Here is a 25,112-nt window from a genome sequence, read left to right on the forward strand (position 1 = left end):
CCTCAAAGGGGGTTTCTGACTGAATGCACTATAAGAAATATGACATTTTTAGCATACATTGAATAAGTCTGTGAATGCATCAGTGCCGGATCTCTTGAGAAAACAGCAAATTGTTCTCCCCGTGAACTCAGAATGATTCTGCTGACATGTTCCATCAAAACCTCAGTGTGAGACTCTGAGCGTGAGTGTGAACGCCCCTGTGAGCGAGAGCGGGACGCCCTACTGAGGCCCCGGGGCAGCTCGGCCTCTAATCTCGCTCCCAGCCTGGGATCATAGGCCCAGATTCCTCACGTTTTCTCGTCACTCTGAGCGTGCAAGACTCATTGTTACAGGCTCAGCTCAAACACTGTCCTGTTAGTTTAGACCTGACAAAGGATCAGCTGCTTCAACACAGTCATACAGACTTCTCCAGGTCTGTATCACTCATAGATATTTTCCTGTTTGGTTTTCTAGAGGAACGCAGAGAGATGAAGTTCGCCTGGTTAACATTTGAGAACTGTTATTTAAGTCTTCTACTTATTCAAGAAAGTGTAGGATTTGTGAAGTTCTTTTTTAGGGGTTTGAGAAAGAGATGGAATAAATTTTTTTAAGATGTAGCGCCTCTTACCGGTGAGACGTATGTATAACAACAAATATGTTCAATTTTATTGTTTTGCCAAGTCATCCGTTGAATATGAATGGAAGAATAATATTCCTTAGTAATTAAAAATATTTATTTACAATAGTAAAATATAACAAAAATATTTATTATTGTTTATATATATATATATAAATAAATGTATTTGTTAAAAATAAAAGAGATATGTTTTTTATATATGCACATTTTACAGCTCACCGTGAATACCATTATGATTTGTTTTCTTTTCTGGAAAATTAAGCAAATTTTACCCACAAATTATTATTTTCATATATTTTTTTCAATGATTCTCAGTTGTTTTGCTCTGTTAGTACAATGTTGTTAAACAGTTTCAATTCGACTTTATCATTATGAAAGCGCAAAACATACAGAAAAGCATGTGGAAGAAGTATACAAACAATACAAAAGGACAAATTAGTTATTTTTCACATTTATAAATTTGTACATGTCATATTTAAATTAAAGAAATACGTTTTTACAGGTCAAAGTGAAAGAGAGTGCATGTCCTACGGAAGCCGCGAGGACTCAAACTGCAGGCGGATGATGCGCAGCTTACGCGTTTTTCGGCGTTAGGAATCCCGGACGAAGACGAGGTTGAGTAGACTCGTTTTCAATTTTCCTCCTTCCTGTATATAAAGCCTGGGCTCGGCTGCATCCCGTACATTGGGATGCGCTGTCAGAGTGAGCTGACTCAAAATATGATTTAAATTCAGTCTCTAACGCTAGAGATCAGTTTGTTTTCCTTCTTTTACGCGCTGTGTTTACATGACACTGCTGCGCTAGCACTAATCCAACATGGCGTTTATTTTTCAAAATTATGTTAATTTGTCACATTTGTGTAACGCTCTTCACTCCATAAGCCTGAATTATCATTAGCAAAACATAAAAACACTAGAAAGTGTTGCTTAAAATTAGTTAATAACATTCCCTTTGAAATGTTAGTACGATACAGATTAATGAGTTGTTTCATAATAATCACCGACAAATTCACCTTTTATTGCTGCTTTATTCATATAATCGGAAACATTGCATTTAAACTTGAAATCTAAAGAGATGGCCACTTTTATAAAAATAAATAAAAAAATAGCATATGTTTTTTGACACCCATTAAAATTATTTTTTCTACTAAATGTTTTTTACATTTAATTTTTATTTTTTTATTTTTTTTGTACTAAATTCACAAACATATTATCCCATAGTAAATAAACCAAATTCATGCACAATTGTAGTTTATCTCTGGCTTGGGCTGTTGGTTTAGACTGCTGTGTATGTCTGATAGAATACATGGAGGAGGAAGAGAGAGATGTGAAGGGTGTTCTTCAGTCTGAAGAGAGAGAGGATGTACAGCCGGCAGACACACAAGCTGGACTGGTAAATATATATGTAGACTAGTAGAAAAACTGTACAGTACTGAATAATTATTGTATAACCCACTCTTCAAAAAAAGATGTGTGAATGTTAAATGGCCACACAGACAAACAAATTATGAGTTGGGTGGATCTCACAAAAGCCCTAATCGTATGTTTGACACTTCCCAAAATGCATCATTAAATATTAAAAAGCAATAAATAAATAAATCTTTAATGTAAAGAATTGTAAAATATCAGCTGTCAGTGTTTTGTGATCAAACTACTTATTATTGTTGTATTGTGATGTCTTAGCAACCTGACAAAACCTCAAAAGCTAAAGAAAATGCAGATGCACAAGTGCTTCCATCAGTCATTCCAGCCCCAGAAACTGTAGCAGCCAATCAGAAGCCCTCTACAGTCCCGGAACAAGCGGACAACTTAGTTATACTTGACCAAAACGGACATCCTATTCAGTATGAGCGGGTGGTAAGGGCATTGCACTATGACCCATCACCATAAGTTATATTACTCACATTAGATGACATGTTTCACCCATGTACTTGACTCAGTCACCAGATTTACCGAAATATTTAAATATGGGTTTGACCTTATGCATTCCACCCAAGTCATTTTGAAATAACTCTATTTATTAATGTTTTTCCCCACCTCAAAATCAGATGTATTTTTTCAGGTGATCATGAAAGGGGAGAATGGACAGCTGTACGGTGTCCCATCTGTGTCTATAGGGGGCTCTCAGATGTTACTACCTCATGGTCAGCTGTTGAATGTAGTAAACTCATCAGGTAATTAATTATGTTTTTGTAATTAAATATGTTACTATTACTTTTCCAATGTTTTATATACATATATGTATATATATACATATATATATATATATATATATATATATATATATATATATATATACACATATATATATGTATGTATGTATATATATATATATATATATAATATACACACACATACACAACCACTGGCCACTTCATTAGGTACATCTGTTCAGCTTCTTAACGCAAATATCTAACTCCAGCAACTCAATGCATTTAGGCATGGTCAAGATGATCTGCGGAAGTTAAAACTGAGCATCAGAATGGGGAAGAAAGTTAATTTAAAGGGGTGGTATAATGCCATTTTTACAAGATGTAAAATAAGTCTCTGATGTCCCCAGAGTGTATATGTGAAGTTTTAGCTCAAAATACCCCACAGATAATTTTTTATAGCATCTTAAATCACTTTTTGAGGGTGTGCAAAAACGCTCCGTTTGTCCATCCTGTTAAATGCAAATGAGCTGCTGCTGCTAAGCAGAGGGCGGAGTTTCAAGAGCTCATGTTAGCACATAGTGTTAGCAGTGCCGATTACCTCACGCAGACTCACTGAAAATGTCAGAAACTGTTCAGCCTTTTATGTTCAAACCAGAGTCGGACATTGATGGAGAGACTCAAGAAGAAGTGACAACATGTAGAATGCAACAGGACGTTTCTGAACGGTTAGTTGCTTAATTTATGTAGCTGATGTGGGATATCTTAAAGTCATTGATTAGCATAATCTGTCATGATAATCTTTAAATCGCTTGTGTGGGAACTGTTGTAAGATCCTACAGAGCCAGAGAATATATGCTGCATGAAGATAGAACAGGTGTAGTTTAGTTTAATTACGGTTATAACTTATGTTGGCATCTTGCTTTTATGACATGCTATTGCATTTGTGTTACTGTATTGCAATAACATGGCCTCGCCCCCTTTGTTGCGTGTTCTCGAGGTCAGGGTTTATGTAAATTTTAGGGTTAGTGATGTCACCAACCCGGGAAGAAGCTCGTTGTAGTCCCTACCAGCCGTTTGTTGTAGTCCTTAAACAGAGAATTCTTTAAAAGAAAATATCTCCCTTTGCATTGAACTTTGAACATCTTAACTTTGCAGATGTTGTTTATGCTCTAACAGCAACATTACACACTAACTAAAGTTAAAAAAGTAAAATTATAATGAACCACCCCTTTAAGTGACTTTGAACGTGGCATGTTTGTTGGTGCCAGATGGGCTGTTCTGAGTATTGCAGAAACTGTTGATCTACTGGGATTGTTCACGCACAACCATCTCTAGGGTTTACAGAGAATGGTCAGGAAAAAACATATCCAGTGAGCGGCGAAAATGCCTTGTTGATGGCAGAGGTCAGGGGAGAATGACCAGACTGGTTCGAGCTGATAGAAAGACAACAATAACTCAAATAACCACTCATTACTACCGAGGTACTGTATGCAGAAGAGCATCTCTGAATGCACAATACGTCGAACCTTAAAGCAGATGGGCTACAGCAGCAAAAGACCACACCGGGTGACACTCCTGTCCTGTCAGCTAAGAACAGGAAACTGAGGCTACAATTCACACAGGCTCACCAAAATTGGACAACAGAAGATTGGAAAAACATTGCCTGGTCTGATGAGTCTTGATTTCTGCTGTGACACTCAGATGGCAGGGTCAGAATTTGGCGTAAACAAAATGAAATCATGGATCCATCCTGCCTTGTACTGTATCAACGATTCAGGTTGCTGGTGGTGTAATGGTGTGGGAGATATTTTCTTAGCACACTTTGGACCCCGTAGTACCAATTGAGCAAAGGGACCATGTCCATCCCTTTATTACCACAGTGCACCCATCTTCTGATGGCTACTTCCAGCAGGTTAACGTGCCATGTCACAAAGCTTAAATCATCTCAAACTGGTTTCTTGAACATGACAACGAGTTCACTATACTCAAATGGCCTCCACAGTCACCAGATCTCAATTCAATAGAGTAGCTTTAGGATGTGGTGGAACGGGAGATTCGCATCATGATGCTATTATGTCACCAATATGGACCAAAATCTTGTTTCCAGCACCTTGTTGAATCTATATATGCCACAAAGAATTAAGGCAGTTCTGAAGGCGAAGGGGGTCCGACCCGGAACTATCAAGGTGTACCTAATAAAGTGGCTGGTGAAGTGTGTGTGTGTGTATATTATATATATATATATATATATATAAATAAATGTGCACATATAATGTAATATATAATAAAATATATAACATCTAATAATGAAGAAGTTAAATAGAAATAGAAAGAATAATATAAAATGAAAAGAATAATGAAGAAAATTGGTTGCTCTCCGGTTCTGCCATGTCTTTCTGTTCCGTTAAATAGGTATCTTTTTGGAGAAAAGACAGCAGCCAACCATCACATCCATAAACGACAATGATGGCACTCATAGTTTATCTGCACTAGCGGCTCAGAATGTCACTGGTATTAAAATTCAGAAAAAAGGGTCAGTAAACCTTGTTTGCACATCATTATATCTGCCACATTCTGTATCTAATCTAAAGGATGAACTTTCATATTGTGTGTGTGTGTGTTGTTTTTTATTTCCATTATAAACTACATGCTTTAAAAAAGCAGCTGATTTGTTTTAAATGTTCAAAAACACTTATTTGAAAAGATTTTTCTTAAGCAAATACACTGACTAAATGGAGCTGGAAAATTGCTGGATTAGTAAAAAACATATACCTATGGAATGGGTTGACAAAAAAACTACCTAATTTAACTTCTGTTCTGGCTCAATTTATCCCTTGTTTGAACAACAGGAAAAGGTACATTTAAACTCAAAAAAGCAGTTAAGTTATTGACAGTTGTATTAAAATGTCTTCTCATTTCTTTCAGTTCTCCTGATGTATTTGAGCCCCCAGTGAAGCCACTGCCACCAGGGGCACCAAACTGGGCTCTGCGACTGCGTGGCTGTGAGGTTTGTCCAGTAGAAAATGGCTAAAATTATTTATTTATTTATTTTTCAAAATTTAAACAATTAAAAGTAAAGTGTAATATGCATGGAAATAGCCTAAATGCATTGTAATTTCTATTGTGTGTAGAAGCCCTCTGTCAAACAGATCCATTTACAGCAAGTCTAATGATGTCAAGCTAATGTGGCTTGGTAAAATTTTTTTCTTTGTGATTGTTTCACGAGGAGCAGAAGATCGGAGACTCGTACCGGGGTTACTGTAACACAGAGGCAGAGCTGGAGGCCGTTCTGCTTCTACACAAGCAGCAGACTCACGCTGTGTTTGGCACCCGTCAATCACCCTCACCGGCTAAACCTGCCACCAGACTCATGTGGAAATCACAGTATGTGCCCTACGATGGCGTTCCCTTTGTTAATGCAGGTAATGGTTTTGCTTGTGGGATCTGTGGTATGACTTTATGTCAGATACACTTATTTAAGTCTGAAAGCTGTTTAGTCATGTAGTGTATGTGGTATTTTAATGCCAGAATTGTGAGATTTGAAAAATTAAAAACCCATGAATTCAAAATTGGATTATTTATTTATTTATTTATTTGGGTTTTGTTTTAATTTATGTCCATATGGTTTGGGGCCATCTGAATGCTAGTGGTATTGGTTGACAAAATTAGCTAATAAAACTTTAGTAGATACACAACTGTTTGCGGTAAGATTTTTGTGAAAGAAATAAATACTTTATATAAATACTACAAATAATGTAATGGTTTTACAATATGCTCACAAATTCATTTTATCTTGATTTTTAATATGGTTTTAAGGGAGCCGAGCCATTGTAATGGAATGCCAGTTTGGTCCACGTAGGAAGGGCGTTCAACCAAAAAAAGGGTCTGAACAAGAAACGAATCAAAACATCCTCTACAAAGCAACCTGCCCTGCCAGGTACACAACCTACAGTTGGACCAAGGACAACAGATTTGTTCTGTGCACAGGAAGCTCAATATGAAACACACACTGTAATATTTGACCATTTTTCAGAATATATATCAAAAAAGTTCGAAAATTCCTGGAGTACAAGGTTCCAACAGATCCCAAAGTGGACAAGAAGGTAGTGCGACAAGAGCAGGAGAAAGCCTTCTTCAACCTCAAGAAAAGTTTATGGGATGTTGGAGGCGTTGTAAGGTATAAACATCACAGTTAAATAAAAAAAAGTCCATCACATGACGTGACTTACTGCAAGTTTCACTTCACTCATTTACATTCGTGACAGGTATTACATCCAGCTCCCTACTGAGAAAGCCCACCTATACCATAACGTGGACACTGCAAACCTGCCTCCGCTTCCAGAGCAGATCTGCTTTGCAGAGGAAGAGCAAAATGAAGAGGAAGAGACTGAGGAGCTGGGCAGTGAAGCCATGCAGGATGTCATGTTGGAGGATGGGACGTCCTTACCCTCTCGACTGCACCCGCTCGTGGCAGAGAAGATCTGTGAGTTGGTGGCACAAGGTCATAGCCAGGTTTACACTGTCCGCAAGCAGCTCAGGTATGACACAGATGGTTTCAATTCTCCTTTGTTTCATTTGCTGAAAAACTATTTACTGTTGCTTTGTGAACGCCCTGGCAGGAGGTTTGTGGAACATGAGATGTTCAGGTCGGAGGAAGTGCCAGAGAGACACAATCTGTGTTACTTTCCCACTGTCAATGACATCAAGAACCACATCCATGAGGCTCAGAAAGCTCTTCAGCTGACGGCAGGACCACTCGCTACCTCAGACACAGAGGTGTGAACAGAAAATGTCTTTCTAAGGCGTTATATTGATGAGCACAATTATGCCAACCATTTTCTTTTTATGTTTTTGTTGTTGTTGCAGTGGAAAGCAGAGGCTAATAACCTGCTTCCAGAGACTTTGACCTTGACCCTGACTCCTGCTACTGTGGACGGTAAAATACTGTTGAAATATTGTTTGAAATTTGACAAAGTGTTTAATGTCTTGAGGCTGGAATGGAGCAGATGCCTTTTGCTGAAAGTCATAGATTTTGGGCAGTCGGAGTTGACCGATTTTACAGAAAAGTATTGGTGCGGTCCATTTATACTCGGAAGTTGGAAATTCAGAGTTCTCAGTAGGAACTTTTAAGTGGAACGCCCCCCTCAAGTTGGAGTTACAACTCGAAATCTCGTAGGAACTGTAACAACCCTGACTTTAGAATCAAAATGGCTGCTCATTGCATAAACAGTAAGTGAAATAGTAGTAATATATTGTTTAGCACTTTTTTGTCTACGTTTCAATGAACTCAGTGGTGCACAGAGTACTATCCAACCTCTATTTGTGAACGTGATACTTCAGCATTATCTGTGCACCATTTGTATTCCGAAAAATCAAGCACAACAAAGGTTTGCCTGGACACGTCCATCTTGGTTTTCCAACATGAGTACTGGAATGTGATATCAACTCAAGTGTGACGTCATTACTAGCACATCTGACTTCAGAGGTAAATGGAACGCACCATTGATAGGCACCTACTATGATTTTTTTAAGCTTCAGACTGTGATTCCGTCCATTTGGAGGATATCAAACTTCTTTGATTTTTGAGTCAATTTTAGAACACAAGCATCAAGGTGCATGTTTTTGTTTGAGTTTTTTGTGTTCAAAATGACTTGAAAGTCTGGTAGTGTGGGATCCTCAGTCGTTTAGTGTATGATGGCCAGATTTTCTCCTGTAACCAGCATCTAGAGTTTTAAAATCTGTTCAGAAGTTGTGTAGTGTATTCCAGCCAACATCTTGGAATCATTCAATACAGTTTAGCAAGTGGAGGAAAGGTCCTGCTTCAAAATGAAAGCACAAAGCTGTAGTCAAAGTATTGTTTAAAACCATTGCTTACCCTGCCACAGAATATAGTGTACTGTTGTTATATTGACAGTGTCCTCTCAGAAGGAAGGACTCCTGGAAGAGAGTGACACTCTTTCTCCAGAGGCTGTGCAGCTCTTCAGCTCTCTTACCTCACTGCAGCCCAAGATCTTTGCACATCTCCAGGTGACCAAGTCCTGAATTGACTATTTTTTTTTATTTATCTGGATCTATTCATTTATTAAATTAATGCATTAAAAATGCTATCTATGGATACAATAAGCTGATTACAACTCTATTATGACAAGCATGTTTTTCTGAATAAATTTAAAAAACGTTCCAGGGTGATCAACTGTCCTGATAATATAATGAAGAAACAAAAAGCCCATTAAATACAATACCTGAAACCTGATTATGTAATTTGGCATAATCTTTTATTATTATTTCTTAGAAAAAATATTATGACAACTCATTCACTTGTTTATTAATATTTGAAAAAGGTTTGTCTGATAAATTGAAGTTGTTGTTGTTGTTGTTGTTTTCCATTACTGCTGTTTTAATTTATTATGGTGATGACTGGAGAAAGCAATTGATCATTAAAAGGAGAACAGAATGAATGAGATCAGAATTAAATATTTAAATGTAAAAGTCTTGTATTTATGAAGCCATTGGTTAGAAAAAAAAAAGCTATAAAAAAATGTTTATGAGTGTTTCTGCTGCTATTTCTGTTCTTATTTCTTATTTACTCAATCAACACAAACTCAGCACACCTGAGAAAACGATAGGTGCGTAGGGAAAAAAATCCAACGACAATGTCGAATACAAAATAAAATATATAGCAATCCCGCACACTGCCAATCATGCTAACTATAGAAATGTATTCATACAAGCAACGTTTCAGTCCACTGACCTTCATCAGGCATATGTATAATATTACAGACAAGACATTTTAAAAACAGTTAAAATTTCTATATTTAGCATGATTGGTAGTGTGCGGGATTGCTATATTTTTTATTCTTATTTCTTATTTAGAAATAAATATTGAATCAAAACTGCTTCACTACTTATTAATATTTGAAAAACTTTTCTCCACCAAATTAAAGTCATGTGGTGCAACCAACATGTAGAAAAAACATTAAACAGTTTTTTTATTTTTAAAAAGGATCCCTGCAGACCCTCATAAATGTGTCAAGGTCAATAGGTTTCTTTAAATATTAGACAATTTTACTTTTTTATGACGAGGTAAAGTTAGTTCAGATGTCAAATGTCACGTGGTGCGACTCCACAAAAAATCAGATGAATAGATAGATGTGAATAGATAGAAGAATTAAAGGGGTGATTAACCAGTGACAAGATTTTAATAAAAGTTGGCTGTTTATGCAGTAGAAAGGTGTTTTTTGTTTGTTTTGTTTTTAATCTGTGCTACATGACTAGAGAAAACAGAGAAATAGGTCTGTGGCGAAAACAAGTAGGAATTCGTCAACACCCGTTATGCACTGGGAAATATGGCCTGTAGTTTTAGCAAAAGCCCTAGAGCTGTCAAAAGTGACTTTTGCTGACAAATAACTGTTTATTTGTCAGCAAAAATCACTTTTGACAGCTCCAGGGCTTTTGCTAAAACTACAGGTCATACTTACTGTATATCTGGGTGCAGGTAACAGAGAAAGAGCACACAGTGTTCCTTTACATAGACCTTATGTAGCTCCACCCCTTTTCAACGCTGTGCTCATTGCGTTCTTTCTTCTGGTTTGTATTTCCACAGCATGAAGGTAAGATCTTACAGATTTAAGAATGAGCCGCTCATTTTAAAATCTTCCCCATCTGCTGACATCCGCTTCAAACATTACAATGCACATGATAATTTTCGTTAACTCTACAATAAATCCATTCAGCTAATTACTCTTCAACAGCGATGCCAGTTACTGCAAAAATGGAAGTTCAAAGACAAAATTCAAGACAAAAGATAGCATTGTAACAATACCCCAACAAAATTATGTTCTAAGATCATTTTAATGTTCCCATTAAGTTATGAAAACGTTATATCTGTATGTTCTCTGAAGTTCAAAACATCCAGTTTTTTAAATGTTTTAAAAAATTTTTTTGGTTAATGCGAACATTAAATGAACATTCATTAATTAATTTTATCGTTTTGCAAACATGGTAAGGTTAATTTTGAATGTAACACTTAAAATGTTAGATGAACGTCCAACTAAAACGTTTCAGAAAAATGTTAATAAATAATGTTTTTGTGCTGAAGTTTTGAGAACATTATTAAAGACCAGATAACTTTGAACAAATGTTCTCTTAATGTTAGTGGAACAATGTTTGTATAACTTTGAGTGAACCTCGCCTGGCTTGATTTCTGAGAATGTTCCCTGTTGCCTGGGACAAAGCTGGTTGAATATGGGTAAACTTATCTTTTAAGTGTGCTCTTCTCTTGTCTGATAGGCAATCCAGCTACAGCCTGCATTGTGTCCAGTTGAAGACACTGCCCAATCTACAACACCACCACCAGAAGCCCAAGAGCTGTCCAGCCCTGCACCTCCACAGCCTGTTCTGCTGAGTCCGTCCCAGTTCCTCCAGTCGAGTGGCAGTGGTGGTGAAAGCATATCTCTGTGTGACCCCCCAATCCTGCTCGGCATGAGTCAGCTGGTGAGTGTGACCTCTGTGACTAATGCTGGAGCTGAAGGTGGCATCACACAGATCCTGATGGAGGACGGAGAGGCCATTCCAGTCCAGATTGTGGACCCTGCAAGCATAGGTAAGTACATAGCAACACAGAAATAGAAAAAAAAATCTCTCCTTTTTTTATTGGTTCCCATGTTTAACCAATTAGAATCATAAAAATAACATGTAAACCTGTTGTTTCTTATTGCTCAGCTTTGACTTCCCCAGCAGATGACACTTCAGTTAAATAGGACATTGGGAAATCTATGGATGTTTCAGCAGAGCCAGACAGAGGCTGGAAATACAAAGACAAAAGAAAAGAAACATCCTTGTCTGACAGAACAGCGTTTGACGATTGAGCTCTTAGATCAATGGAGGACTGATTCATTGTATCAAGTACAGTATTATGTAAACATGGACTCATGCAACATTGATTTGTATTATTATTTGTTTCCATTTCCCATTATTGCTATTTTAATTTATTACAGTGTTGACTGGAGAAAAAAGGCAATTTCTCAAAAGTATGAATGAAATCAAGATTAAATATTTAAAGCTAAATGTCTTGTGTTGCATTCATTTATGTTACCTTGTTCTCTTTGAATGGTTGCTTCCATCAATTAGTCGATGACGTCCACACATAATCAGTTTGAATTTTCTTCCATTCATGTAATTCTGCTGTTGTTGTCGTTGTAACAAGACTGATCTTCTGCCAGGAACATCAGGTCAATCTGCTGCTGTCCAGAATCAGGTGGTTTGTCTTCGTCTGGCATCTCCGCTGAGACCTGTCCACTATGGGTGACCCTACCAGTAGTTGTGAAGTACCAGTGGCGTAGCTCTCAGCATCACTGATGCACACAAGCCCTCACAGCACGTCAAGCTGCAAACCGTGTGAGAGACCCTAACCTACCCTAACCAGCCACTCAAAACATCCTAACAACCACAGAGAAACGCACGAAAAACCAACCAGAAGAGGCCAGCAACTGCAAAGCAACACGCTAACAACCGCGCAAAAAACCTTGGCAAACGCATGTCAACACACAGGAAACCACCCAAAACATCCCAACAACCTCGTAGCAAAGCACTGAAAACCATGTTGAACAACTTGGGAACCGAATATCGACGCATTGACAATCACCAAAAACATCCTAATGCAATGTGCAAAAGACTTACTCCAGAAAATAAAACTTACTATATAAAATGAAACTTACTCATAAAACTATAAACTTACTCTATGACTATATACAGTATTTACATACGTTGGTCCCGCTGTGATATTCTCCGGGCTCCATGTGACACTGTGATGACTCAGTGTCTGGGCTTCTTTCTCCGGGGTTCCTCAGGCAGGGGCTCTTCACTGATGTCCACGTGGATTCGAGGAGCGAAGCTTCTGCTGGTTGAGGAGAAGCTCTCGGTGATCAGGACGCGTCCATCAGGCTGCTCCGTCTCCACCAGTGAAGGGCACTTGAGTGTCTCCCACAGCCGCTGCTTGATCTTCAGTCCCAGCTCAAGACTGTAAGGACGGCGCCGACCACAGCGTGTCTTCATCATGGGCTCCGCAACAGAGCTGTAGATGTCCTGGTAGCCCTGCACGCTGCAGCCGTGGATGGAGACAGGCTCTTCCTGCTGACACGCGTCCACTGAAGAGACTGAGGCTGCTGGACGGATGTCAGGAAGGACAGCAGCGTTCTTCAGGTAGCGCTCCTCCAAACCCGTGGGTCTTTGAGCTTTCCCAGAGATACAGCTGTAAGTGTGATCCAACCTGATGACAGCTGCCAGCTGTGAAAGCTCACAGGGGTCTGGACTGGAAGAGACGCCCTCCACCAAGAATCCCCTCAGGTGTGTGGGAAGAGCCCTGGATCTTCTCGGGCGACGCTGCATCATGATTGTGACAGGAGAAACACTTTCCAAACTGGACAACTTGATGAAACTTACCAAATTGTATAGATGTGAAGAGCTTGTAGCACGTGTGATCAGGCTTCAAGGCTTCAGAAACAGTTGTTTTGATTTCAAATATTCAAATATCAACTCAAGCTGCTGGACTGACATAGAATGTTGAGGCTAATTTAAATGTAAACAATGCTTGATATCATCAGTAAGTCCATTAGAGCAGCATGAGCTCTACGGTACATGTACTGTATGCTTCTATATTACCATTATCATCATCATTTACAGTTTTTTATATATATATATAATATATTCCTCATCTTTATGTGCATGTAGTGTTGTCTGTTAAGGCCAGCATCATAATTAGGAACTGCTCTATATTAGTGGTTCATGAATGAATCTGTGTGTTGAGTGAATCTTAAGTGAATGAATCATTCTTGCACTGACTCATATCTTTTGTTCATTGAAGTCTCTTCTTTTTGAAGTGCTCAACTGCCCTGGTGGCTTTTCCTGCCTCCACAGACAAGCCGGTAGTATTGGAGAGCGGCCAGTGAAGAAGCATTTCATTGGTTGTGAATCTACTAAACAAATCTGTGTTTGGGGTCTGATTAAATCTTGTTGGTGAATGAATATTCAGATGAACGTATATATTTTTGTTTACATTTTTATTTGTTTTACACCCTTGCCCTTTTTCTAGCTTGGTAAATGTCCAGTAGCTGACCAAATAAAGCAAAAACAACAGATCTGCTCAAATTATGAAATTAATTCTGTTTTTAAACCATGTCTTGATTTTGTAATTGAAGACACCAAGGACAAAAAGAAACTTTAAGTTGTGAACAAGAAACATTGAGCAGCTGAAAAGAAGAAAGCAAAGACATGTTGTATGTTTTGGCAAAATTTATATAGTGATTGTCAATCTATCTGCCATTTGACTTTTGATTTTCCTCCTATCAACAAATTATCAATTTTAAAGTATGCAAGTATACTGTTACTGTTTTATGCTTGCTAACTTGCAAATCAATACATATTTACTGTCTGCATCCACTAGTCTTATTGGCTAGTTAAATAATATAATAATTCATAATAATGTCTTACATTTACAATTACATTTTCTTACAATGTTTTACAGTCTATGGCTGCAACTAACGATAATCAATTAAGCTGCTGATTATTCCTTCACATAATCTGATAAAAAGGCTAATTTTATTTTCTATATTTTTATAGAAAAAATTATATTCCACATCTTGCTCCAAATACTGAAAGCTTTTAATGTGTGTATGTATGTATGTATATACATGACGCTGCAGAGAATTATCACCTTCGTCATCTGCCACACAATCACGCAGATGTTCTTAAATATGAATTTGCCTGTTTTGCAACTTCTTTATAAAGTTTTCTATTTTTACTATTTTCATTACCTTATGAAGACTAATCCTCTGTATTTTGATGTTTGCCCATGGTCTTTCACTTACAGATATTTTAGGTCTTCTGACTTTTTCATGTTACAGGCTGCTAATCATAGTTAAATTAAAACATGAAATTTCTGATAGTTTGTCTTTTTAATCCTTTAGCCATTGTGTAACTCGCGGTCCATGCTGTGATCTTTCAAACTTATATTCTACTATAGTGCCACATTAACTACATATAAAATATTAGAATATACCTGAACAAATCTTTCATCTTATGACAAAAGATTCTGCTTGTGGACAGTGGAGGGCGCTGCTCACTGTATGCCAGTGGTTCTCAACTTCTTTGACTCCAAGGCTCCCTCTGTTGTCTACAACAATATTTGAAGGAATTTTAGATCCTAACATATATAGAAAAATATATATTCTTTATAAAAATGGTATATAACAATAATATACTTTATATAAATAATATAGGTTTGCTGAGGGGGTGAATTACAAGAAGATCTTAATTTTAAGTTGTTTTAGCTTATTTTAATGCTTGTCTTATTTTAAATCATTGTAAGTCATTTTGAGGCCCCCTTGGAAGTTTGATGAAGGCCCCTAGTGGGCCCTGGACCCCCTGGTGGAGAACCACTGCTTTAAGCAGGATCCTCACATAATAAATCACATGTTGTTGTTGCAGAAGCTTGACTCTCATACAGAAAGTTAATGCCTCAAAATGGTGAACATGATTTCACCAAGTGCCATTACTCCATTTTGTCAAGTCTTCTTCTACGTAAATGACCTTTGAAATGGTGATTTCTGAACAAGCCATTTTTTTGCAGATTAGTTTAAATTAATGTTCAGGTTTGTTGTATTTATGTAGAACGTCAAACTTCTATACTTTAAAAAAAGAAGAAAAATCCAGTTTGAGCATGCGCAATTCAAAAGTGCTGATATGACAAAGCGAGATGATGTGATCCAGCAGATTTCCACATGTGGCAGTTTGTTCACCTATTGAAACATGCATCCACACAGCTTTAAGCGCTGGTGTGGGACTTTACTGCATGAGACCAAAAGAAGGAATCACAGCACATCATTGAGTGTGTCCTCAGACAAGCCAAGCAGCTTCAACAGGGTGAAATAGGAGAAAATCCAGGGACGAGAGATATCCTGCATCTGCTCCAGCCCTTCTGACTCCACAAAGAGACCCCTGTGAAACTTTAAGTGCTGCTCCAGTGCTGCCCTCTGCCTGTTATCGAGAGAAATACACTATGCTTCACATAAAGCTCCTGCACAGTTTGAAAAATAGCATTATGCTTTAGTGTTTTGTAGGTAAATTTGTAAGCAGATTTTAACCAATGCAATGCATGCTGACCTTTTTTGATGCATGCTAATAGAGCTGATCTTTATCAAAAATCAAAAAGGAAAACATTATGATCCTTCATGTGAGGTCTCAACGTACATGAAACGACATGATTCGAAAACGGTAAAACTCAACTGTTTAACTCTAGGGGAGTTGGAAAACGAGCCTATTTTCAAAAAAAAAGGAGTGTCAGCAGCAAAGACGTTGGTTAATAAAGTGAGATTAAATACATAAAGTATATTTGTGTCATTTAATATAGTTAATTATTACAGGTTCGTGTAAAATTCTGAGATTGCATTTCACTGGTTTTATTCATATTGAGCAATACTGAATGTTTTCGTGCAAGTGAGATGAGTAAATGTATGTTCACATTTAGTCTAGAAATACAATAACCATCATGTTCACACAGCGCACACGACACCTCTGCACTTTATTTCTCTCAGCATGGGGACAGGAGAGCTGTCAGTCAATAAATGTGAGAAAGTAACTTGAGATACTTATTTGAAAAAGTAACTCAGATATTTTGCTGTAAATTGAGAAAGTAATGCATTACTTTACTAGTTACTTGAAAAAGTAATCAGATTACATAACTTAAGTTACTTGTAATGCGTTACCCCCAACACTGAAAGTAACATGTAGCTTTAATGTTCTCACATGAAGGAACCCTAGTTAATGAAACATTGATGGAGTTCTGAATGAACGTGTTTGTTGCAGCGGGGACATACCTGGCAAACAGCTCAGCCTGCAGTCTGGCCTCCTGTTCAGCGTGCATCGCTGCTTCCTCGTCCTTCCTCCTCCTCTCCTCAGCAGCTTTCCTTCTCTCCTCCTCCTCCTCCTGCTGTCTTCGCAGGTACTCCAGTCTCTCAGCCTCCTCCATCTCTGACAGCTTCCTGCGCTCCTCCTCCTTCCGAGCTTCCTCTTCCAAACGCTGGCGTTCCAGTTCAGCTGAAAATGAGGACAGTCACTCATTCATTTGTTTGTTCACTTATTCATAAAGCATTATGTTTGCAGGATTTTACATTTTAATGTAGAAGGATGTATAATGATCTATGGTCCTCCACCAAATGCACACTTAGGTGATGCAACGCTTAATAGACTGTTGGGTAATAGTCTGCAGGTTTGGCATCAAGGGTGCAGCACAGTGCCCATAAAGTCATTGTGAGCAGTGAATCATGAAAAATTGACCAGTGGGACTCCCTATGGTCTCATCGACTTCATGGACATGTGCAAGTGAAGGACACAAGACCGCTAGTGCGCCATTTTAGGGACAGGGCCGTAGTACTGTGGTCAGTATCGCTATTGTCAAGGCTGAAATCCAGACCATGGCCACATGTTTGAAACAGTTGCTCTGTACGTATTAAATCAGTAGTACTGTGTTAACTTATGCAGACTGCTCTGTTTCAAAACCTAGTGAGCTGCTTAAATAGGCAGTAGGCATTCCCTTACAAAAAATAAGTACTTCAAGTTCATTTTATTAAGTATACTTAAGTAAAGTTCAATATATTTTTAAGTATGTAGTAAGCAGGGCTTGACATTAACATCCGCCAACCCGCCAAGCAGTGGCGTGTAACACAGTTGAAATTTATATATAATATATACATTTTTTCAATTGTAGTCTTTTAAAAAGGCATCTGAAATAATAAACCAAGAGCAATGTAGTGTGACCAGCTGCGCTTTCTTTTTTTTTCTCGCTTTCTCATCTCTCCGACAGTGAGCTGACACACAAACCCAACTTGAAAAATTGAGTTTGTTTTCACTGCTTATTGCACTTAAACAGCTAAATACGCATTTAATAATGTCAAAATGCTGGTCGTGGCAAGGAAGTGAACATAAAAAAAAGTTGAGAAAGAAAACAAATGTGTAACAGTATAATGGATCTGTGAGTCAGGTCTTAAAGTGACAGCAGCCTAATATACCTGCTGCCAAATTATGAGCTAATATTAAAAATATCTATATGGCAGTTTTCCTCCGTGGTATCGATGTCCAAAGTGTGGCCAGTGAAAATGCTGAGAGGCTAGTAACTTTGTAAAACCACTAGCGACTCAGCATTTTCACTGGCCACTGGTGAGCAAAAAAGTTAATGTCAAGCCCTGGCAGTAAGTAAACTAATATCACTGTACTACTAGTAGTATACTTGTAAGTGTATCATTTCAATACTATTTTGGACTAAATTGGCCCACTTTTTAGTGTATAAAAGTATACTTTTAAGTATACTCTAAGATAACAGTAGTAATCTTTGAGTACACAACTAGTTTACAACTACGTTTTTCATTTGTACTGCATCTATACTACAAGTAAACTTTGGTATACTGATAGTTTACTAGTTAAATACTTGTTTTAATTATACAAGTATACTTGTTTTACTTTTTTTTTTAAGTGAACTTAAAATCATGTTTATAGTTTACTATTTATATATTATTTTTGCACTTTAAGTATACTACTATGTTCATATTTAGGTATTCATTTTTATACTTGAAATATACCTTTAACTGTACTTTATCTCTTTCCCAGCCACCTCCAGCATTTTTGATCATTTTCACAAAAATGTCATGGCCCCCAGAATATTTTGTTGTATGAATATCTGAACATGTAATAAATCAAAAGAAAGAACAGAGCCTCTGCTTTATGCCTTCTTTTTTATCAACACTTGAAGTTTCTTAAAAAAGGAACATTTTGAATGAAAAATTGCGTTTTTGTCAAAGACTATATCCGGATCAGATTCAGAACAAAGATCAAAAAATATATGGAGTAGACTGCCTCCATCAACACCCCCAAAGTTTGCACAGTCCTACAGCCTAGCTTTTCCTAGGTCGACATTTCATTTGGTAATGTTTTTGATTTATATGCTGTTTAATGTTTGATGATTGCCTTATTTTACATTTTACACTTGTTTCTGCTTCGTCTTCATGGATTCTTCATGGAAACATGGATTGCTGGTGTTGTGCCGAATTTCGACTGGCTGCCAAATTATTACCCCCCAAGTATATAGGTCGGTTTAGGATTAGGGGTGGGGTTAGAATAAGGGCAATCAGTAATTGACTTCAACGAGGGGGGTAATAATAACTACACAAAAAAAATGTACATACTCAGAATTAGGACATATCTGTTTTCTTTATGAATCAATATTTTCAAACAATGTAAGTTATCAGTAAGACAGTAAAAAAGTATTTAATAGGCTACACAATCAAAAGAGTAAACACAACTACAAGTATACTTGGAATACTTAATTATACTTTTAAGTATTTCTCGATCAAAAGATTGAGTACAAGTATAGGTCAAAAATACTTAAGACTTTTCTGTCAGTATAAGTCAAGTATACTTAAGTTCCTTAGAAGTACATAAAGTATATTTCTGAAAAGTATATAAAAAGTAGACTGAAAGTATACTTTCTTATTTTTAGTTTAAATTAAGCATAATAATAGCACACTTAAATAAACTTCTTTTTTGTAAGGGTAGGCAGGCCCAGAATGCACAGTTCTAGAAATCCAAATCATCCACAAGGTAATATGTTGATAAATAGATGATCATTCAATAGGCTATTTAAAAACATTGATTTTAAAAAAAGTAAGTTGTATTTTCAGGTTAATTAGAGCATTGACTTAGCTCTAATTAAGCTTAGCAACATGCTAACATCAGACTTTATTAAAAATCAATTTTGAGTCTGTTTATATGACACTGAGTGGCTGTCTGTACTCTGTAGAGTGTTCAAATCACTCACTTGTTTGTTTCTGTAATGGTGAGAATACAGGGGCAGTTCACACAGAGCATGTTTTTGCATTCCACATGTCTTTTGCAGCGTCTTGGTCATGAGACGACTTTCTAAAAACACAGAGGGTGCTCAAGTTAAGTTCAACTTTCAAAAAAACATGTTTTTAAACCTTGAGTGAAAAAAATTGTGAAATGCAAGGCAGTGGAATGAAAAAAATGCAAGGTCTAAAGACACATTTTTAAAAAATTTAACTTCTTTTAATTTAATTTTTAGAACGTTGTCTCATACAGAATGATTTTTGCATTCCACTGCAACTTGCATTCAAAAAACCCTCATTTCTTCCCTCATTTCTCTGCCCTGCATCTCACATTTTTGATTTAACTGCACAGCTTTTCTTGCTTTCTTTTTTCTCATTTTTAAATGTAAACATGCAATAGGACATGTTTGACTGTTGCGCTCACGTTTTGCATCTTTTGCAGCATCTCACGCATGTCTTTTTTCCCCTTTATTTTAACATGGCAAAACAAAAGAACATTGATCATAGTTCACCACAAGTGCATTCCAACACAAACCATAGATACATGTAAAAAATAATAAAAGCCTCATACTTGCATCAAATGACAATTGCTTTCTAAAAACGCAGCACTCAAGTTAACTTTTAAAAAATGCGCCTCTAGACCGTGCTTTTTTTTTTTTATTCCACTGCCCTGTTTCTTGCATTTTTAAAAGCAAAATCACGTTCTGTGTGAATCAGCCCTTAGATGGCAGCTGTCTATGTAGGGAGTAGGCAGCTTGCTAGGGTTTGAAACATAGTCATTATCTTGATTAAGATCTTGTAGTAAGTTTTCACAGTAGTGTCACACACAAACAGAATTCACTCCAAGAGATATGGAATCAAGACTGTCCCGTATAAAGGACCCCATCCAATCAGAAACCATTACTGGACGGATATTTACCAGCCTGCCGTTTCTCCTCTTCCTGTCTTTCTCTCTGGAGCCGTTCCAGCAGCCTCCTCTTCTCCTCCTGTCGTCTTCTTTCTCTGTCCTTCTCTGCCTGCTCTCTCCTCTGTCTCTCCATCTCCTCCTCTTGTCTTCTTCGTCTCTCATCTTCTTCTCTAATCTTCCGTAACCTGCATATATCACAGTGATAGTTTCTTGCCAATGTCTGGAGGATATAGTGTTTCGTTACAGTATTTGTTTCCAAAAAGCAGTGACACGTTGTACCTCACTTCCTCTGCTCTCTTCCTCTGTTCTTCTTCCAGTTCCATCCTCATCCTCTCTTCTGTCATCTCTTTTTCTTGCTGTCTCTTTTTTTCCTCCTCTCTCTCCCTCCGTTTCTTCTCCACCTCCAGACGACGGCGCTCGGCCTTTTCAGCCAGTGCTGCAGCTTTTTTGTCTGTTTGGTTAGTGGGCACCTCGCTGCTTTTAACCTAATAGTCAAATCAATGGTAGGGTTATGAAAATCACAATAACATGACAGGTGATTGTTTTACCATTATTTATAAGTACTTAAGCAATATCACACATGAACAAGAGTGCTGATATTCAGATGAACAGCACAACTGCCAATGTGATATTACTTATAAATTGTTCAATGAAAAAGAAGGTTCTGGAGTTAAATTCCTCATTCATTTTCTCCATACAGGAATTGTTTTTTATGATAACTTTTAAAGACAACCTTTACAGACCTAGCTACAAGGTTGTTAATCAATGATATATGCTTCTAATGAAGCCATCAGCCTTCATTACTTCAACTTAATTTTAAAAAAACATGTTCAACAGCAGAATATCTAGTGAAAAAAATACATTATCCATGATTCTGTAGAGAAATCTCCACCAATCAGAGAAAGCAAATTGTACGACAAGCAAATCATGTGAAAAGAGCTCTTTAGCACCCACCCACTCCCATGAAGCTTTGCAAAAGATGTAATGGGAAAATTACTTCTAATGTCTATGTTTGCTCTATCAATGCAAATAGTTCAAAATGAAGTAAAATCAGAGTCGCAACACTGTGCAACAAACAGTGGTATTTTGTTCCTGTTATTAGCTAAACGGTTAAGTGAACTATTCAATGACTCACTTATTTCATTCCTGAATGAATCAGTATGCTTGAACAAACTGATGAATGAAAGATTTGTTGACTCATTTATAAAGTTTGTCACTTGTCGCCACCTACTGTAACTGCAGACAGTCATTGTAAAATCGTCACTAATGCACTGACAGTCTGATATAAACCGAGTGTATACAATTGTATAGACGAGGGCTAGCCAGTCCTGCTCCTGGAGAGCTAACGTCCTGCAGAGTTTATCTCCAACTGTAATCAGACACACCTGAACCACCTAATTAAGGTGCTCAGGATTACTTGAAAACAATAGCTAATTGTGTCTGAGCAGGGTTGGAACTGAAGCCTGCAGGAAGGTAACCCTCCAGGAGCAGGGTTGGCTACCCCTGGTATAGATTCAAATGAATATCCAGCTGTTGAATGAGAAATACTCACATCACTGCCTGTCTCAGATTTAGTGGGGTCTGAGACAGGAGGGTGTTCTGACTGAGGAGGCAGGTGGATAAGAGAAAGGGGTGCAGGGCTACACGGGCCACAGTGGGCTGCCACCCCCATTGAGGTGGTTCTGATGGAGTTCTGTGAGATTCTGTGAATGCTGCCATCTGAACGTGCTGTAATGAGTGAGTGCTGCGATCTGTGAGTGCTGTAAACTGATCTGGGAGAGTCCTCATGTGATTCATATGTGTCTGTACCCTCTGAGTCTGTATCAGCATCCATGTCATCCCCAGAGTCAATATCGGTTTGTTCTTGTGTGTTCTCAGTGTTTTGTAGTTGGTCATCCGCTGTGTCGTGAGTTGTCACCTCTCTCTGAAGGGTCATCTGTCTCTCAGGCTCATCCACTGGATTTGCCATCCATTCAGCTTCCTGTGGCCGAGGTTTTCCTAAAACAAATGCATTGAAATGATATTTTCTTTGACATGTTCTTAATTTTTTCTGTTTATTAAATGTTTTCTGTTTAAGAAAACATGATTGCTGTCTTAAAATCTAATGGTTTGCCTCTAATTAAACAAAAATGCACTACTGTTCAAAAGTTTGGCGTCCGTAAAATGTTTTAAAGGTTTTTGACAAAAATAGTAATATTGTGAAATAGTATTACAATTTAAAATGACTGTTTTCTGTATATATATATATATATATATATATATATATACACAATCAAACCAAAATGTATTCAGACACCTTGAACATTTCATTAATTAATACAGTTTAAAAAAATGGTAATAAAATATGAAAAGATAGAGTTAAACCGTGTCAGAAAAAAATAATTTTAATTATGTCAGAGAACACTTAAGCAAAACATGGTCAGGTCAAAGTGTCTGAATAATTTTTGGTTCCAAATTTTTATCAATTTTACTGGTAGTCCACTGTATGAAGAATTTTTGGGTATAATATGTCAGTTTATTTTGCCATCCTCACTTACATAAATAAACTATAGTGTCCTGCACCCACTAGTAAAAATATCAAAAATATAAAAAAAATGTCTGAATAATTTTTGGTTTGACTGTATATCTTTAAAAAAAATCTTTTTAAAATAAATGTTAATTTGAACTTTCCATTCATCAAAGATGAAAAATATTATATATATATATATATATATATATTCAGTGTCACATGATCCTTCAGAAATCAATCTAATATACAGATTTGGTGCTGTAACTTTTATTATTATTATATACAGTTGTGCTGCTTAATTTTTTTCATCTTTGATGAATGGAAAGTTCAAAAGAACATTTATTTTAAAAAGATTTTTTTTAATAAATGTTGTAACATTAAAAATGACTTTGCTCTCAGTTTTGACCAATTTAATGCAGCCTTGCTGAATCAATTATTAGTTTCTGTTTATTTAAAATTATTTTAAACTATTAACACAAAACTTCATGATGTCTTAAAAATGGCGCCTATGTAGGCAGACCTTATCTCAATATAAACTCACCTACAACAAATGCTGGTTGACCCTTTTTCTTCTTTTTAACATTAACTACTGAGTTCTGTTTTTTTTTAGGCTCTTCCTTTTCTTCATCAGACACTTCTGTTTTCTGTTTTTCAGTTCTCTTTTTCTTCTGCAAATTGAGAGCATATTATAACAACTATAAGGCATATAAAAAAAATAAAAGCATATGGACTAGTATGTAACTCACTTTCTTTGAGGTAGAAGTGGGATCGTCAGGGACACTGGTATTCTGGGTCTCAATGTCTTTATGAATTTGAACAGTCTTCCCTTTTGATTTAACTGTTTGCTTATTAAGCTTTTTATTTTTCTTTACTTTCTCCACCAGCGTGTGTTCCGCATCTTCTCTTCCACCTGTGTTCTTTGAATGACCCATGCTGTCAAAAATAACAACAAAGGATATCAAATATAACTGGGAATCAACTGGAGGACAGAGTCGGAAGTCTGGTGTTGGGGTTAAGATATAGCCCAGATGGAGTGAGGTAGGGAGTGAGAGCGATTTACTGATAAGAGCTCAGATGTGAAGCGATACCCTAATCTCCTCTCAGCTTTCTCACCGCTCACAGGGCCTGAGAAGGGTTCGGGCTGAAATCTGAGCTGCAATCAAAGAGAGCCAGAGACTGCGACGGATGGAGTGACGAGAGAGGAATGCAAACAGTGATTAGACAGGATATTAATGAGTCCCTAAAACCTTGGAGCCAGGCTGTTTGACCTCTGTCTGACCTCTGACTTGACGTCGCAACCTGCTTTGTGTATGTCCGAAAAACAACGGGAATCCAAGCAGGCTGATGATTGAAGAGGTAAAAACTGATGAAGCGGCAGAAAGCGAGAGGGAGGAGTTCAGGGAAATTAAAAGGATGTTTAGGGGATGGATTGTCCATTAATTAGAAAAAGCACATATTTATTATTATAAAACCCTCTAACTCTCTCTGATAAACTATAATTATAAACTATAACTGCCAGTTAACTAAAGCAGTATTTTGTTACCGTTTCACTCTGACCGAGTCACAATTTAGCACAACAATATAAACATTTGCAACATAATGCAATCCCTTATTTGGACAGAGGGGTTACATGTGCACACTGGGAACATTATTCAGGGAATTTATTGTCATTTGGCTTTCCGAATTCAAATACACAAGCATGTCAATCATGCTTACTGGTCCTGGACATCAGTACAGAATTTATAAACACAAACACAAGAGCACAACATGACATGTGACTGACACTCACTCTGCCTCCATTGGTAATCCTGTCTGGATTTCTGTCTGTCCTTCAGGAGACAGAGACTCCGGTGAATGTTCTCTGGGAGTGAAATGTGTTGATTTTGGGCTGATAGCAGGCGCAGCACCTTTGGTCTTCTTTGACCCCCGTGTCACCCCTGTTTCCGGCTGTAAAGTTGTCTTTACTTTTCGGTTTCTTTGCACCCTAGTGGCCTCTTCTCCTGTGGGCAGAGTCACATCTATTTACTGTTGCAGTG

At 37.4% G+C, this 25,112-nt stretch overlaps 2 protein-coding genes across 7 annotated transcripts in view; one reads left to right on the forward strand and one right to left on the reverse strand.

Moving 5' to 3' along the window:
• Positions 1-1,139: 1,139 nt before the first annotated feature.
• Positions 1,140-11,834, forward strand: carf (calcium responsive transcription factor). Of its 5 annotated transcripts, none has more exons than XM_051906446.1 (14): positions 1,140-1,230; positions 1,917-2,008; positions 2,299-2,472; positions 2,678-2,789; positions 5,181-5,301; positions 5,694-5,775; positions 6,001-6,190; positions 6,585-6,705; positions 6,802-6,945; positions 7,034-7,544; positions 7,635-7,704; positions 8,683-8,795; positions 11,058-11,370; positions 11,490-11,834. In XM_051906446.1, the coding sequence occupies exons 2-14, from the start codon at positions 1,922-1,924 to the stop codon at positions 11,525-11,527; spliced, it is 2,076 nt and encodes a 691-aa protein (XP_051762406.1). In that variant the 5' UTR covers positions 1,140-1,230; positions 1,917-1,921; the 3' UTR covers positions 11,528-11,834. The 5 variants fall into 5 exon arrangements, with proteins under 5 accessions (XP_051762406.1, XP_051762405.1, XP_051762404.1 ...); XM_051906445.1 differs by having other exon boundaries at positions 1,196-1,318; XM_051906447.1 differs by lacking the exon at positions 1,140-1,230 and having other exon boundaries at positions 1,243-2,008; positions 5,995-6,190; positions 7,034-7,306; positions 7,388-7,544.
• Positions 11,835-13,810: 1,976 nt separating this feature from the next.
• Positions 13,811-25,112, reverse strand: part of LOC127519044 (trichohyalin) — a 38,697-nt gene continuing 27,395 nt past the window's right edge. Inside the window, exons 23-30 of one of the 2 annotated variants that reach the window (XM_051906443.1) lie at positions 24,866-25,076; positions 23,823-24,009; positions 23,618-23,744; positions 22,486-22,565; positions 20,847-21,052; positions 20,580-20,752; positions 16,640-16,859; positions 13,811-15,800 (exon numbers count right to left, since the gene is read on the reverse strand). In XM_051906443.1, the coding sequence (XP_051762403.1) occupies positions 15,635-15,800; positions 16,640-16,859; positions 20,580-20,752; positions 20,847-21,052; positions 22,486-22,565; positions 23,618-23,744; positions 23,823-24,009; positions 24,866-25,076 (1,370 nt within the window). In that variant the 3' untranslated portion in view covers positions 13,811-15,634. Of the gene's footprint in view, positions 15,801-16,639; positions 16,860-20,579; positions 20,753-20,846; positions 21,053-22,119; positions 22,566-23,617; positions 23,745-23,822; positions 24,010-24,865; positions 25,077-25,112 lie in introns of both variants that reach the window. The other variant, XM_051906442.1, reaches the window with a different exon arrangement.

Source organism: Ctenopharyngodon idella, chromosome 9, assembly GCF_019924925.1.
Source record: "Ctenopharyngodon idella isolate HZGC_01 chromosome 9, HZGC01, whole genome shotgun sequence".
NCBI lineage: Eukaryota > Metazoa > Chordata > Actinopteri > Cypriniformes > Xenocyprididae > Ctenopharyngodon > Ctenopharyngodon idella.

Bases quoted from the DNA above. Each gene is read 5' to 3' on its own strand.
- carf (XM_051906444.1), top strand. From the start codon at position 1,853: ATGCACAATTGTAGTTTATCTCTGGCTTGGGCTGTTGGTTTAGACTGC. The intron at 2,009-2,298 runs GTAAATATATAT...GTGATGTCTTAG, and splicing joins CAGACACACAAGCTGGACTG to CAACCTGACAAAACCTCAAA. The intron at 6,946-7,033 runs GTATAAACATCA...CATTCGTGACAG, and splicing joins GATGTTGGAGGCGTTGTAAG to GTATTACATCCAGCTCCCTA.